At 37.0% G+C, this 15541-nt stretch overlaps 1 protein-coding gene across 4 annotated transcripts in view; it reads left to right on the top strand.

The window, feature by feature from the left end:
* IFT88 (intraflagellar transport 88) overlaps positions 1 to 15541 on the top strand; it is a 224900-nt gene that overhangs the window by 65681 nt on the left and 143678 nt on the right. For all 4 annotated transcript variants that reach the window (XM_004388400.2, XM_023742461.1, XM_004388399.2 and 1 more), the window contains one exon: positions 423 to 509. In XM_004388400.2, coding sequence (XP_004388457.1) covers positions 423 to 509 — 87 coding nt within the window. The remainder of the gene's footprint in view (positions 1 to 422; positions 510 to 15541) is intronic.

The raw sequence follows: 15541 nt of genomic DNA, 5'->3' as shown, positions 1-15541 counted from the left end.
CTCCCTGGAAAAGGATATTGTGCTTGGTAAAGTAGAAGGTCCGTGAAAGATGAATTGACACAGTGTCTGTGACAGTGGGCTCAAACATAGCAACAATTGTGAGGATGGCACAGGACCAGGTAGTGTTTTGTTCTGTTGTACATAAGGGGACTATGAGTCAGAACTGACTCATCAGCACCTAACAACAGCAGCATCATAGAGCAGGAAAAAAAGAAATGAACACTGTTGACGCATAACTTCCTAATCATGTTTCCTAGTCATGTTTAACCTGACTTTCTAACCTGATTTCTAGCATAGCTATCTATCCCTTAGACTTTGTAGTATGATAGCTTTGATAGATAATGTTTACATTTAAATTTTAAGAAATCAATCTGTTTGTACACAATGTTTCTAAATATAACTTGTTTGTTTGTTTGATGTAGGAAAGCCATGGCAGAAAAATACATCATGACAGCTGCAAAACTCATTGCTCCTGTAATTGAAACATCTTTTGCTGTAGGTTATGATTGGTAAGAGAGAAATTAAGTATAACTAGACATGGTGTTTTCTTTTCATAATTTATACTTTTATTGACTTAATGTTGTTATTAGAGGAGTGAATAAAATAATTGGGAATATTGATTTGTATTTATCAATCAGGTAATACATGTTAAGATTAACATGGACAGTTCTAAAATTCTAATAAAATATTTTTCTTATTGCTCATTTCATTTCATAAATTACATCCTTAGGGCAGGTATCTTACCATACAACCTGTGCATGCTTTCTTTTTACTTTTCTCTTTTTCTGCCTTAAGTTTGTTACTAGTACTAACTCGATCCTGAGTGGTAGCTCTCACACCTAAAGAGGCTCTTGGCTTCTGATATATTTCCTATATAGGAGTGAAGAGTTTTAGACTTGGAAAATCTTAGGTCATTTGTTGAATGAGTTGAGTGATTGAATTTAGTTCATGCTTCCACCCGGTACAGGAATCACCTTATAGGTGGCCATTTAATTTGTGCTTGGATTTTTCTGGTGTTCAATTCATTTATTTTAATTTTGAACAGCTTTAAGTGTTAGAAAATTCTTCCTTGTACTGAATGCAAATTTGATCCTCAAGAACCTATTTTCTTTGATCTTTTGTGCAAACATATGGTATGATACCATAATTTTTTAATCCAAGATACATATACATGGTTAGAAAATTAAAGCATGGAAGAGTTACAGTACCTTAATTTTCTGATTGCCTTTAATATTTCTTATTGGTAGAAGTAATAATGTCTTCTTTACTATATCCTTATTATCTTTCAGATTCTTATCCATTGTATCTATTCCTTGGAGTCCATTCTTCCTTTTGAATCTCATTGCCTTCCTGTTTTAATTTGACTGAGGCTTCATATTTGGACTGTGACTTTGTTTTTATTGAAATTTCTGCTTATCTTTCTTTTCTTGCATTCTTTGCCTCTGTTGTTGGCTCAGGTCTTTCTTGAAGTTCTCCCTTCTAGAATCTCTGTCTCTCTGCTCCAGTTTCTATAAGCTAGTTGCTGTTTTGACCTGATGTTAAATGTCATCTTGGGGCTTACCTTGACTTCTTCCCAGGTTTGGATCCTCTTTCTTGTTAACTTTTTTTCTTGATTTCATTTTGAAGTAATCCCCGAAAGTCTGTTTGCATGTGCATAAATATATATATTCTGCCCTCAGTCTTGATTGATCATTCGATCAAGTATAAAATTCTAGGTTGTAAATTATTTTCTTTTAGAACTTTAAAAGCTTTTCACTTATTAACTACAGTTGTTGCTGATTAGAAGCCTAATGCTAGTCTCATCCTTGTTATTTGTAGATGACCTGTATTTTCTTTTTGATAATTTTTATAATTTTCTCTATAACTTTGTTATTCTGAAATTTCAGAATGATATGTTTAGATTTGTCAGTTTTTTTCTACATAGGTAGTCCTCGACTTAGGACAGGATTTTGTTCCAACAACTCTGTTGTAAGTTGGTTCTGATGTAAGATGGATACCTCTTTTTTTTTTTTAAGTTTTCATTATTATCGCCTTTTATTATCAATATCTTTATAAATCCTGTCTTTATTTTTCTTTGGGAATTGGCATGAGAATGATAACATCAGCAAATTACGCACTGCAACATTGTATGTAGTATATATTTATTACTAACGATAAGATACACAAAAATAAAATACCAGAGGGTTGTAAGCGTGGTTCGTTGTAACTTGAATACATTGTAAGTTAAGGACTACCTGTATTCCTCCTAAGCACTCAACAGGCCCCCTCAATTTGTAGTCTTGTGTTTCCTTTCAATTTAGAGAAATAGTACTATATTATTTCTTTGGTAATTTGCTCTCTTATTCTCTAGTTATGAATTTCTATTAATTGGATGTTGGATTTCATTGTTACTTATTATACTTCTCTTACATTTTCTATCTCTGGTTTTGCTTAGCTTTTGAGGATACTTCCTTGACTTTCTCCCTCCACTCTTCCATTTAATTATTTTATTTTTATATTTTGAAGAGCAGTTTCTTTTTCTTTGATTGTTCCTTTATCACTGTTGGGGACAGAGGGAAGTCTGCAGACTTCTCTGCTCACAGAGATGAGTCAGTGATTCCACACAGACCTTAGTCACCATGATTGCAGCCCATTTCTCGACTCTGTCCTTAACACTTGCCATCTGAATCTGCAGCCTTATCAGGATTCTGATGAGTAGATAAACTCTCTCCTCTGTTGCACCTTTCTTAGTGTGGTTTCCTTTTGTCTGCTTTATAAGCCAGTGGTCTTCTGCCCCCTTTCATTCTTTGAGAAAATGGTACTTGCTCATGTCTCCTCTCTGCCATTCCTAGGGAGGAATGGGAGATAAATGCAGTATCTGCTACTGTTTTGAACCAGATGACTTGCTATTTATTGTTGATAGTGATGTAAGGACTTTCTCCACAGTCTTTTCAGACAAACAGTTCCAGTTTTTTCACCGTTTCAGATATGATATGTTTTCCTAGATTTTTCGCCTGACTGTTTGCCCAACTAGTTTTTATAAACGAGTCCCTTAAAATCTCTGGCTGTATCTGCATAGTACTTCATGTGTGTTTTGACCAGTGGAATCACTACATCCCTTTTTCTAGAACCAAACTTTGGTTGAAAGCTAAAAGTTCCTTGATTTTGAAGGCAAGTATCTCACTATATATGAACTCTGCTCTTGTCTTTAATTATGCTGAATAGTAACTGTTTGGTTTACCATTATTAAATCTAACATGAATTCTCTTAATGTTTACCATAACATATTTAAATTTTTTTACTGTGGTAAATACATATTAATAAAAAAGTTGCTATTTTAACAATTTTTAAGTGTACAATTCAGTGACATTAATTATATTTAACATGTTATGCAACATCACCATTATTTCCAAAATGGATACTGACTTTTTTAACATTTTTTTTTAAAAAGATATATTTTTAAAATCTTTTTAAAAAGATGAGACGTAATATAGGTTGTGTCTTTGTCATCTAGCAGCTGGTTTTTAAGTGAAATATTGAGCAATAACATGATTATATCAAAATGCTAACCAGTTTGACCAAAATCTTCCACTGTAGTTTTAACTTACCAAAACTGATACACTTTTGTCATATTAGACTTAAGATCACGCCAGGCTAGGCAATTCTACTCATATATCAGCTTATATATATTCAGGTAAGACATTGGTTTTTTTTAATTTGTTTTTTAACCTAATAACCCTTGCCTGTAGACAAGGTGTGTTTTACTTAAATATATTTCTACTGTAAAATGGTTGCCTTGCTTTAAAAATATTGAGAAACAGCCACTATGAAGTATGAAATGAACACACATGGCGTTTATTTGAAAGGATTAATAAATTTCAGAAGATTTTGGTATATATGCTGATATAATTAACAAGGCATCTAAGCAGAAGACAGAACCCATTCTTTCACTGAGTTTCCTAATTTACCCTCACATTTTGTTTAATCCCAGCTCAACATATTTTTTATTGTTACCCATGATAAGTATTCATTATTTTAGCCAAAGAACGTAATGATCTTGATATATCTCTTACCATGATTGTTAAAATTCGTAGATATTTTCAAGATTTTCTTTGCAATCTAAAATGTAAAAAGTCGTATTTCCTTGTATATTAACTAGGGTAGGTGTCCATTTTCCTAGTTGGAACTTGGCAGTTTTTCAAAAAAGTTGCTAGATCTTGGGTAACATGAAAGGCCAGCGTGAATTTAATGTCTAGTAACTTTGAAGAAAGACCTTTATGTATTCATGAAATTTTTTTAAACAGATTTTTTCAAAAATTGCAATATATATACATGAATGTATGTGTGTGTATATTATATGTGTGTATACACAGACATACACATTAAGAACTGTATACATACAAAATTATGCACATATATACATATAAAACTATGTACATACATAGATATACAGATATGTGCATGTGTGTGCATATATGTATATGTATTTTTCTGTTTTTTAAATATATGACAATGCTATTTAGAGGTAACACCAGAGCTCCTGATTGGGGGTTAAAAACATACTTTATATGTAGAAAAACATTCCATAGTATAATATTGTGTTGCACTTTTTCCAAGTGTACTTTTTTCATATGTTTTATTCATTTCAGAAGATTAAGGAACAGACTTTTAAAAATATAAATAACATCTATTTAATCTTTGGAGAATTTTTAGGACTTGAAATTAAACAAAGATTTAAACTAAGCTATTTAATTTTAGTTCTGTTTAGATAATTTTCAAATGACATTTTTCCCAAGAAAGAAACCAATATAGTCTTCTTTTTCATTCAGCACTGTAGGCAGTCCATGCTTTTATTTGAAAAATTATTCAAAAAACTGGAACCAGTTTTAAAGTTGAAAGACTATTTATTGTCTGTTTGTTCAGACCTAGCTTTCTGAAGCTGGTTAAAATTTTTTCATTTTTAATGGTAGTAAGGAGACTGTAACAATGGAACATAGCAACGATTTTGAGGGTGGCACAGGATTGGGCAGTGTTTTGTTCTGTTGTGCATAGGGGTGCTGTGAGTTGGAACCTACTCGAGGGCACCTAACAACAACAATAACAGCACTAATGAGGCTATAAAGATAAGTAGTTGCTAGTGTTTTACTGACAGTTAACTATCTCCACCTGTTTGAAGTGTGGAATATGCCAATATCCAGCTCTCAAAAGCTGATTGTTAATTATAGAGCCAGAATTTTTACGTATTCGTTTTACTAAAGACAGGATCATTAATTTTATTTTCTTCTCTGGACCAGTTTTCACTGAGCATGTTAGCTCAGTCCTAATGTCAAATTCATGCCTTAAATAATGGCAAAAAATATTTTATTTCAGCTTAAATTTATTGAGTACAATCTGGTTTTGATTCTTTATTAGTACTATTAAATATCTTATCTCCTGTGAGATACATCTAATCATTATCTTTGTGTAGCTGGAAAAACTGAGTTATTAAAAGGCATACTGACTTGACTACGGACAGATACCTAGTGAAAGTCAGAGCATGTACTAGCCAGTAATTTTTAAACTTTGTATGCATTAGAATTACCCTGGGAGCTTGTTAAAATACAGATGATCGACTTCACTTGATGATCTGAGTTAGGGTTCTGAGGTAGGGAGTGAGTTTGTTATTATTAGCCCCTCATGTGATTCTGCTATGTAAAAAAAAAAACTCCTTAACGTCAAGTCGATTCTGACTCATAGCGACTCTATAAGACAAACTAGAACTGCCCTGTAGGGTTAACTAGGCTGTAAATCTTAATGGAAGCAGACTACCACATCTTTTTCCCACAGAGCGCCTGGTGGGCTCGAACCACTGACCTTTTGGTTAGCAGCCGAGCACTTAACCACTGTGGCACCAGGGCCTATTCTACTTTATAAAACGAAAAACAAAGAAACAAGTTGCTGTTGAGTTAATGCCAGCTAATGGTGACCCTGTGTGTTTCACAGCAGAACTGTGCTCCGTAGAGTTGTCATGGCTGTGGCCTTTCAGAAGTAGATTTCCAGGCCTTTCTTCTGAGGTGCCTCTGGGTGGGTTTGAACTGCCAGCTATTCAGTTAGTAGCCCAGTGCTTAACCATTTGTGTCACCCAGGGACTCTTTCTGATATATACCATTCTCTAACTCTTTACTCATGTTTATCAACCTTGTCTGCATAGGAAAATCATCATCAGGGAATTTAAAAAATCCTGATTCCCAGGTTGCACTCCAGACTAATTAAATCAGAATTTCTGGTATTTGAACACAGGAATTACTATTTTTTAAACCTCCCTGGGAGGCTCCAATATATATCCAACATATAGAACCTTGCTCTGTGCTATGTCAGTAGTTCTCAAATGCCACTAACTTTGGAACTTGTTGAAAATAGATTCATATAGATCTTAAATAGGGACAAAAAATTCCTGTATTTTTTTCCAATGTGTTCTTTTCTTTCCTAAATTTTGTTTGTTGTTGTTGTTGTTGAGACTATACACAGAAGAACATACACCAATTCAGTAGTTTCTACATGTACAATTTAGGGACATTGATTACATTCTTCGAGTTGTGCAATCCTTCTCACTCTCCTTTTCTGAATTGTTCTCCCTCATTAACATAGACTCATTTCCCACTAAGGTTCCTGTCTAATCTTTCGAGTTGCCGTCGTCAATTTGATTACATATAGATAGTTCTTAAAAGAGCTTAAGGCTTAAGGCAGACCTTTTTTACTAGTTAAGCTAAACCGTTGTTCAGTTTTAAGATTACTTCAGGGGATATTTTAGATTTAAGGTTTAAAGATTATCTCAGGACAATAGTTTCAGGGGTTCATCTACCCTCAATGGTTCCAGAAAGTCTAGAGTCCATGAGAATTTTAGATTCTGTTCTGCATTTTCCCCCTTTTGACCAGGATTCTTCTATGAAATTTTTGATCAAAAGGTTCACTAATGGTAGCTGGGCACCATCCAGTTATTCTGGTTTCATGACAAAGGATGCAGGTGTTCATGGAGGCAGTTAGCCACACATACCATATCCTCCTCCCATTTCTGACTTTCCTTCTTCCTCTGTTGTTCCAGGTGAATAGAGACCAGTTGTTATGCCTTGGATGGCCGCTTGCAAGCTTTTAAGACCCCAGGCACCAGGCAACTAACTAGGAGGTAGAACTGAAGGACTAAACACTTTATTAGGCCAGTTAACTGGGATGTCCCATGAAACCATGACCCTAAACCTCCAAAGCAAGGAACCAAATTCCATGAGGTCTTTGGTTGTATATAAGCAGCCTCAGCAGCTACTCTGTTTTTTTCTCATTGTAAATATATCTATCATACAACTCTTGCCATCTCAACTTTTTACAGCTATACAACTTCTTGACAACAATTACAATAATCGGCTGTGCCAACTTACCCTTAATCAGTGTAATTTTTCCATCACTGTTAACCTCCCTTTCCCCCTTCCTCCCACCCCTGGTAACCACTAATAAACTTTGATCACGATACATTTGCTTTTTCTTTTTATGTAAGTGAGGTCATACAATATTTGTCCTTTTGTGATTGGCTTATTTTGTTCAGCATAATGTTTTCAAGCTGCATCCATACTGTAGCATGTATCAAGACGTCATTTCTCCTGCTGGCTGAGTAGTATTCCATTGTATGTATGCACCACATGTTATTTATCCATTTATCTGTTGATGGGCATTTAGGTTGTTTACACCTTTTCGCTATCGTGAATAGTGCTGCAGTGGACATCGTTATACAAGTCTCTTTTTGAGTTTCTGCTTTGAAGTCTTCTGGGTATATACCTAGGAATGGAATTTCTGGGTCATATGGTAGTTCTGTTTTTAGTTTTTTAAGGAACCACCACACTGTTTTCCATGACGGCTCTACTATTTTGCATTCCCACCATCAATGGGTAAGAGTTCCAGTTTCCCCATGTCCTCACCAACATTTGTTATCTTGTTTGTTTGTTTATTTTAATCTTAGCCATCCTGTTTTTTTTGTTGTTGTTAGGTGCCGTCGAGTCGATTCTGACTCATAGCGACCACATGTACAACAGAACGAAACACTGCCTGGTCCTGCGCCATCCTCAAAATCATTGTTATGTTTGAGCCCATTGTTGTGGCCACTGTGTCAATCCATTTCATTGAGATCTTCCTATTTTTTTGCTGACGCTTGGCTTTACCAAGCGTGATGTCCTTCTCCAGGGACTGATCCCTCCCGATAACATGTCCAAAGTACGTGAGACATAATCTCACTATCCTTGCTTCCGAGGAGCATTCTGGATGTACTTCTTCCAAGACAGTTTGTTCATTCTTCTGGCAGTCCATGGTATATTCTTTGTTCTTCTCCAGCACCACAATTCAAAGGTGTCAGTTCTTTCTTGGTCTTCCTTATTGATCATCCAGATGTCGCATGCATATGAGGCAATTGAAAACACCATGGCTTGGGTCAAGCGCACCTTAGTCTTAAAGGTGATGTCTTTGCTTTTTAACATTTTAAAGAGGTCTTTTGCAGCACATTTTCCCAATGCAATATGTCTTTTGATTTCTTGACTGCTGCTTCCATGGGTATTGATTGTGTATCCAAGTAAACTGAAATACTTGACAGCGTCAGTCTTTTCTCCGTTTATCATGATATTGCTTATTGGCCCAGTTGTGATGATTTCTGTTTTCTTAATGTTGAGGTGTAATCCATACTGAAGGCTGTGGTCTTTGATCTCCATCAGTAAGTGCTGCAAGTCCTCTTCACTTTCAGCAAGCAAGTTGTGTCACCTGCATAACGAAGGTTGTTAATGAGTCTTCCTCCAATCTTGATGCCGCATTCTTCTTCATACAGTCCAGTTTCTCGGATTATTTGCTCAGCATACGGATTGAATAAGTATGATGAAAGGATACAACCCCTGACGCACACCTTTCCTGACTATAAACTACACAATATCCCCTTGTTCTGTTCAAACAACTGCCTCTTGATCCATTTACAGTTTCCTCATGAGCACAATTAAGCGTTCTGGAATTCCCATTCTTTGCAGTGTTATCCGTAATTTATTATTATCCACACAGTCAGATGCCTTTCTATAGTCAAATAAATATCTTTCTGGTATTCTCTGCTTTCAGCCAGGATCCATCTTACATCAGCAGTGATATTCCTGTGATCTCTTAGCCATCCTAGTGGGAGTGAAATGGTATCTCATTGTAGTTTTGATTTGCATCTCTCTGATGGCTAATGATGCTGAGCATCTTTTCATGTGTTTGGTGGTCATTTGAATGTCTTCTTTAGTGAAATGTCTATTCAAGTCCTTTGCCCATATTATGATTGGGTTACTTGTTGTTTTGTTGATAAGTTGTCAAAGTTTTGTATATATTTTGGTTATTCGTTTCTTGCCGGATATATGGTTTCTGAAGATACTCTTCCAATCAGTAGCTTGTCTTTTTACTTTTTTGGTAGAGTCTTGATGAACAAAAGTTTTTAATTTTTATGAGGTTCCATTTATTTATTTTGTCTTTTGCTGTTTATGCTTTTGTTACCTATGTGTTCTTGGTGCTTCTGATATGCAGCCAAGTTTGGAAACTCATATACTGTAATGTGACTGTTTATTGAAAACAGAAGGGAAAAGTCAGTCCTGGAATTATTTGGAATTTTTACTATAAATTATTCTAGAGTTCTCACTATATTTCTGTTAACTGGTTTGTAAATGACTGAACTATTTTTAATTTTTTTTTATTGTGATCTAGAAAGCACATACAAAAAATGTACAAAACAGTAATGTACAGCTCAGTGATTTATCACAAAGCAAACACCTGCATAACCACTGCATAAGTTAAAAAATAGAACATTGTTAGTGCTTGGAATCTCCACCATGCCCATCCCTATCACTGCTTCCTCCAACTCTGAAAGGTGACCAGTATCCCAACCTGTATGGTAATCACTTCCTTGCTGTCATCCTAGTTTAACCAGCTATCTTAGGTTCTCTAGAGAAGCAAAGTAAAGCATATAAATATGTATATATAGGGAGAGATTTATATCAAGGAAATGGCTCATGGGATTGTAGAGACTGGAACATCCCAAGTCCATGGGTCAGGAGAGAGGCTTCTCCTGATTCACATAGCCGCAGGGGCTGTCAAACCCAAGATCAGCAGGTCAGAGAGCAGGGCTCTTGCTCACAGGCTGTGAAGATCGATAAATGCCGATTGGCAGGCAAGACCACAGGTAAGCTGCTAGCTCAAATCCCGAGAACCAGAGGTCAGACGAACAGGAGCCAGCTACAGGATCCAGCGTGAGCAAGAAGCCCCTGAGTCTTGCCAGAATGTCCACTTATATATGATGCAAGCCACACGCCCAAGGAAACGCCCTTTCAGCTGATTGACTACTCATAGTAGATTCCATTATGGGGGTGATCACATATCACATCTTAACATGGAAGTGATCACAACATTATACAACTGCCAAAACACTGGGAATCATGACCCAGCCAAACTGACACACAGTCTTAATCATCACACCACCTGAGCATGCATCCCTAAACAGTATAGTTTGGCCAGTTTTTTAAACATTATGTAGATGGAATTGCTCTGTACATATTCTTTTTTGTATAGCTTCTTTTATTCAACATGTTTATGAGTGTCATCCATGTCATTGCATGTAGCTGTGGTCTGTTCATTTTCATTGCTATGTAATATTTCATGATACTAATATACTCCAATTTAGTTATCTATTTTATAATTAACATTTTGGTTCCCAGTTTGAAGCTATTGTAAATATTATTGTACATGTCTCTTGGCCCATGGTGTGTGCATTTCAGTTAGGTCTATATCCATGAGTAGAATTGCTTAATTCTAGAGTATGTGTATGTTCAGCTTTAGTAGATACTGCTAGTTTTCCAAATTGCTTGACTCATTTCCACCCTGACCAGCAGTGTATGCAAATTCTAGTTGCTTACAAACAAATTTTATATTTTGTACTTTATTTTCATTTTAACCTTTGTGATTTTAATTTGCGTTTCACTGATGGCTAATGAAATTTCACCGTTTATTAGCCATATGGATACACCTACTCCTCACTTATGGACATGGTTAGATTCCAAAGACAAGGTTATTATGCAAAAATTGGTGTTATGCAAGAGTCAGGCCCTATTCCATCTTTGATGCCGGTGTCCCTCTGTCACTTATTGCCTATCGGGCACCCCCACTGCATCTTGGGATGTGTGTGGCACGGCAAGGCCCCTGCCCCACCATGCCTTCCCCACCATCACAGAGCCCACAGGGGTTGGTGGTGGTAGTGGTGGTGGTTGGGGGTCGCCTACCACCTCTGGAGCGGCAGGAACCCACCATCACCTGGCTGCACCTTGCCTCTCCACCTTCCTCCTCCACCAACCCCAGAGACAGCCTCAGCAGCAGGCAGCTCCCAGGCCTTTGGGTAGGTAATGTCTGGCCACCTGGGCCCAGCTGAGACTGTGGAGGTGGCAGAGAGGCCTCTTTGGAAGAGACTTCTGAGCCCACCACCTGACTTCTGTGGCCCCAGCTCCCACCACCTCCTTGTGGTCCAGCTGCCCCTGTACTGTGCACTGCCTGCCAGCCTCATGCTTGCCACAGGCCTGGCATGGCTTCCATACCCGACCCTGTTAATACGAACTGCTAGCAGCCCCCACGACCTTGCTCCCTCTCACAAACCTCACCCTCCTCCTCCCCCGACCACTTGCCTCAGAGCCAAGTTACTGTGCAAAATAGCAGATTTTTACTATTATTGTTAATGCGAAGTGTCGTATAACAAGATAGTGGATAAGTGAGGAGTAGGTGTATTATCTTTTCTCGAGTGTCTGCTTGAGGCTTTTGCCTTTTTCTTATTGGTTTGTCTGCCTTTTTCATGTTGATTTATAGAATATGCTAGATAGGAAATTTTGGTGATTATATGCCTTGCACATATTTTCTCCCAGACCATGGCTGTCCTTTTCACTCAGTTAATGGTGTTTTTTGTTTAGTAGTTCTTTATGTCAGTATAGTATAATTTCCTTTTCTTTGGTTAGTGCTTTTTGTATCCTTTTTAGGAAACATTTGCATGTGAAAATATTTTCCTGTTTTCTTCCAGAAGTTTTATTGTTTTACCTTTCAGGTTTAGATATATGCTCTGTCTGTAATTGATTTTTGTATATAGTGTGAGGTAAGGTCAAAATTTTTTTTTCTTTCTTCTCTTTTGTAGGGCTGTCCAACTGGCCAAACACCATTTATGGAAAAAATTATACTTTCCCTACTGCACTCTAAATGTGAAATTTGACATAAATCAGGTGACTACGTGTGAGTCCACTTACATACATTTTATTCAGTTTCTTTGGTCCCTTTATTCTTCAACTAAAACCACATTTTCCAACTTTCTATAGTGTATAATAACTCTTGATATTTGATAATATAAGTCCTCAGCTTTGTTATTCTTCAGGATTGCCTTCGCTATTCTTGGTCCTTGACATTTTTATATAAATTTTAGAATCAACTTCTCAATTTCCACAAACTATTTGATAGGATTTTATTTTATTTTGTTTTCTATTGTACTTCAGATGGAGGTTTACAGAACAAACTAGCTTCTCATTAAATAGTTAGTGCACATATTGTTTTATGACATTGATTAACGACCCCACAACATGTCAATATTCTCACATCTCGAACTTGGGTTCCCTATTACCAGGTTTCCTGTCCCCTCCTGCCTTCCATTCCCCGCCCCCAAGCTGGTGCACCCCTCCAGTCTCGCCCTGCTCCATGGGCCTGTCCAATCTTTGGCCAAAGGGTGAACCTCAGGAGTCACTTCATTACTCAGCAAAAAGGGTGTATGGGGGCCATACTTTTGGGGTTTCTCCAGTCTTTTTCAGGCCAGTAAGTCTGGTCTTTTTTTGTGAGTTAGAATTTTGTTCTATATTTTTCTCCAGCTCTATCCAGGACCCTATTGTGATCCCTGTCAGAGAAGTCAGTGGTGGTAGCTGGGCAGCGTCTAGTTGTACTGGACTCAGTCTGGTGGAGGCCATGGTAGTTGTGGTCCATTAGTCCTTTGGACTAATCTTTCCCTTGTATCCTTAGTTTTCTTCATTCTTCCTTGTTCCTGAAGAGATGAGACCAGTGGATTATCTTAGATGGCTGCTTATAGGCTTTTAAGACCCCAGACACTACTCACCGAAGTAGAATATAGAACATTTTATTTATAAAGTATGTTACACAGTTGAGCTAGATGTTCCCTGAGACCATGGTCCCCACAGCCCTCAGCCCAGCAATTCGGTCCCTCAGGGACGATGGCGTTTCCATGACCTTGCCTTGTACAAGCGGTGCTAGCTTCCCCAGTATTGTGTACTGTCCTAACCTTCACCAAAGTTACCACTTATCTATTGTCTTTTTAGTGTTTTTCCATTCCCACCCCTCTCCTCCCTTGTAACCATCAAAGATTGTTTCTTTTTGTGTGTAAACCTTTTCATGAGTTTTTATAGTAGTGGTCTCATACAATATCTGTCCTTTTGTGGTTGACTTATTTCACTCAGCCTGATGCCCTCCAGATTCATCCATGTTGTGAGGTGCTTTGCGGATTCATCATTATTCTTTATCGTTGCGTAGTACTCCCTTGTGTGTACGTACCGTAGTTTGTTTATCCATTCATCTGTTGATGGGCATCTAGGTTGTTTCCATCTTTTTGCTATTGTGAACTATGCTGCAGTGAATATGGGTGTGCGTATGTGTATTCGTGTGACGACTTAATTCTCTAGGATATATTCCTAGGAGTTGAATTTCAGGATCATATGTATTTCTATTTCTGGCTTTCTTAGGAAGCGCCATATCGTTTTCTAAAATGGTTGTATCATTTTGCATTCCCACCAGCAGTGCATAAGAGTTCCAGTCTCCCCACAGCCTCTTCCGTATTTGTTATTTTCTGGTTTTTCGATTCGTGCCAATAATGCCGAGGTGAGATGGTATCTCATTGTGGGTTTGATTTACATTTCTCTAATGGCTAGGGATTGTAAGCATTTCCTAATGTGTCTGTTAGTTGCTTGAATGTCATCTTTGGTGAAGTGTCTGTTCTTTTCCTTTGCCCATTTTTTAATTGGATGATTTGCCTTTATGTTGTAGAGGTGTTGGATTTTCCTGTAGAATTTAGAGGTTAGACCTTGGATTTGTAATAGCCAAAAATTTTTTCACAGTCTCTAGGTTCTCTTTTTACTCTTTTGATGAAGTTTTTTGATGAGCGTAAGTGTCTAATTTTTAGAAGATCCCAGTTAATCTAGCTTATCTTCTGGAGTTTTTTTGTTGTAAGTTATGGTTTGTATCCTGTTAATGCCATGTATTAGGGCCTCTGGCATTGATGCTATTTATTCTTCTATGATCTTTATAGTTTTTGACTTTATATTTAGGTCTTTGATCCGTTTCAAATTAGTTTTTGTGTATAGTGTGAGGTATGGGTGCTGTTTTGTTTTTTTTGCAGATGGACATCAGTTTTGCCAGTACTGTTTGTTCAAAAGACTGTCTTTCCCCCATTTAATGGACTTTGGGCCCTTGTAGAAGATCAGGTGACCATAGGTGGATGGATTTACATCTTGGTTCTCAGTTCTGTTCCACTGATCAGTGTATCTGTTGTTGTACCAGTACCAGGCTTTTTTGATTACCATAACTGTATATAGTAGGTTCTGAGGTCAGGTAGTGCAAGTACTCCTACTTTATTAATAGTTTTTAAGTAGTGCTTTACTTATCTGGGGCTTCATCCCTTTCCATATAAAGTTAATGATTAGTTTTTCCATCTCTTTAAAGAGTTTTATTGTATTTGGATCGGGATTGCATTGTATTTGTAAATTGCTTTGGGTAGAATTGTCATTTTCACAATGTTGAGTCTACCTGTTCATGAGCATGATATGTTTTTCCATTTATGTAGATCTTTATTTGTTTCTTGCAGTAGAGTTTTGTAGTTTTCTTTGTTTAGATCTTTTACATCCCTGGTTAGATTTATTGCTAAGTATTTTATTTTTCTAGGGGTTATTATTATAAATGGTATTGTTTTCCTGATTTCCTTTTCATCGTTCTCTTTAGTGTGTAGGAATCCAACTGATTTTTGTATGTTTATCTTGTATCCTGCTACTCTACTGAATCTTTCTATTAGTTCTAGTAGTTTACTCGTGGAGTCTTTTGAGTTTCTATGTATAGTATATAATCCACAAATAGGGACAGTTTTATGTCTTCATTACCAATTTAGATTTCCTTTATTTCTTCTTCTTGCCTTATTGCTGTAGCTAGGACTTCCAGCACAATGTTAAATAAGAGTGGTGGTAAAGGGCATCCTTATCTTGTTCCTGTTCTCAAGGGGGAATGTTTTCAGCCTCTCTCCATTAAGAATGATGTTGGCTGTTGGTTTTGTATAGATGACCATTATTATGTTGAAAAAGTTCTCTTCTGTACCTGTTTTATCGAGAATTTTTATCAGGAATGGGTGCTGGACTTCGTTGAATGCCTTTGCTGCTTCGATTGAGATGATCATGTGACTCTTTTATTTATGTGGTGGATTATGTTGATTGATTTTCTAATGTTGAACCATCCTTGCATACCTGGT

Source organism: Trichechus manatus, unplaced genomic scaffold (assembly GCF_000243295.1).
Source record: "Trichechus manatus latirostris isolate Lorelei unplaced genomic scaffold, TriManLat1.0 scaffold00210, whole genome shotgun sequence".
Taxonomy (NCBI): Eukaryota; Metazoa; Chordata; class Mammalia; order Sirenia; family Trichechidae; genus Trichechus; species Trichechus manatus.
Note: the sequence above shows the minus strand (reverse complement) of the source record. Positions and strands in the feature narration are given on the sequence as shown.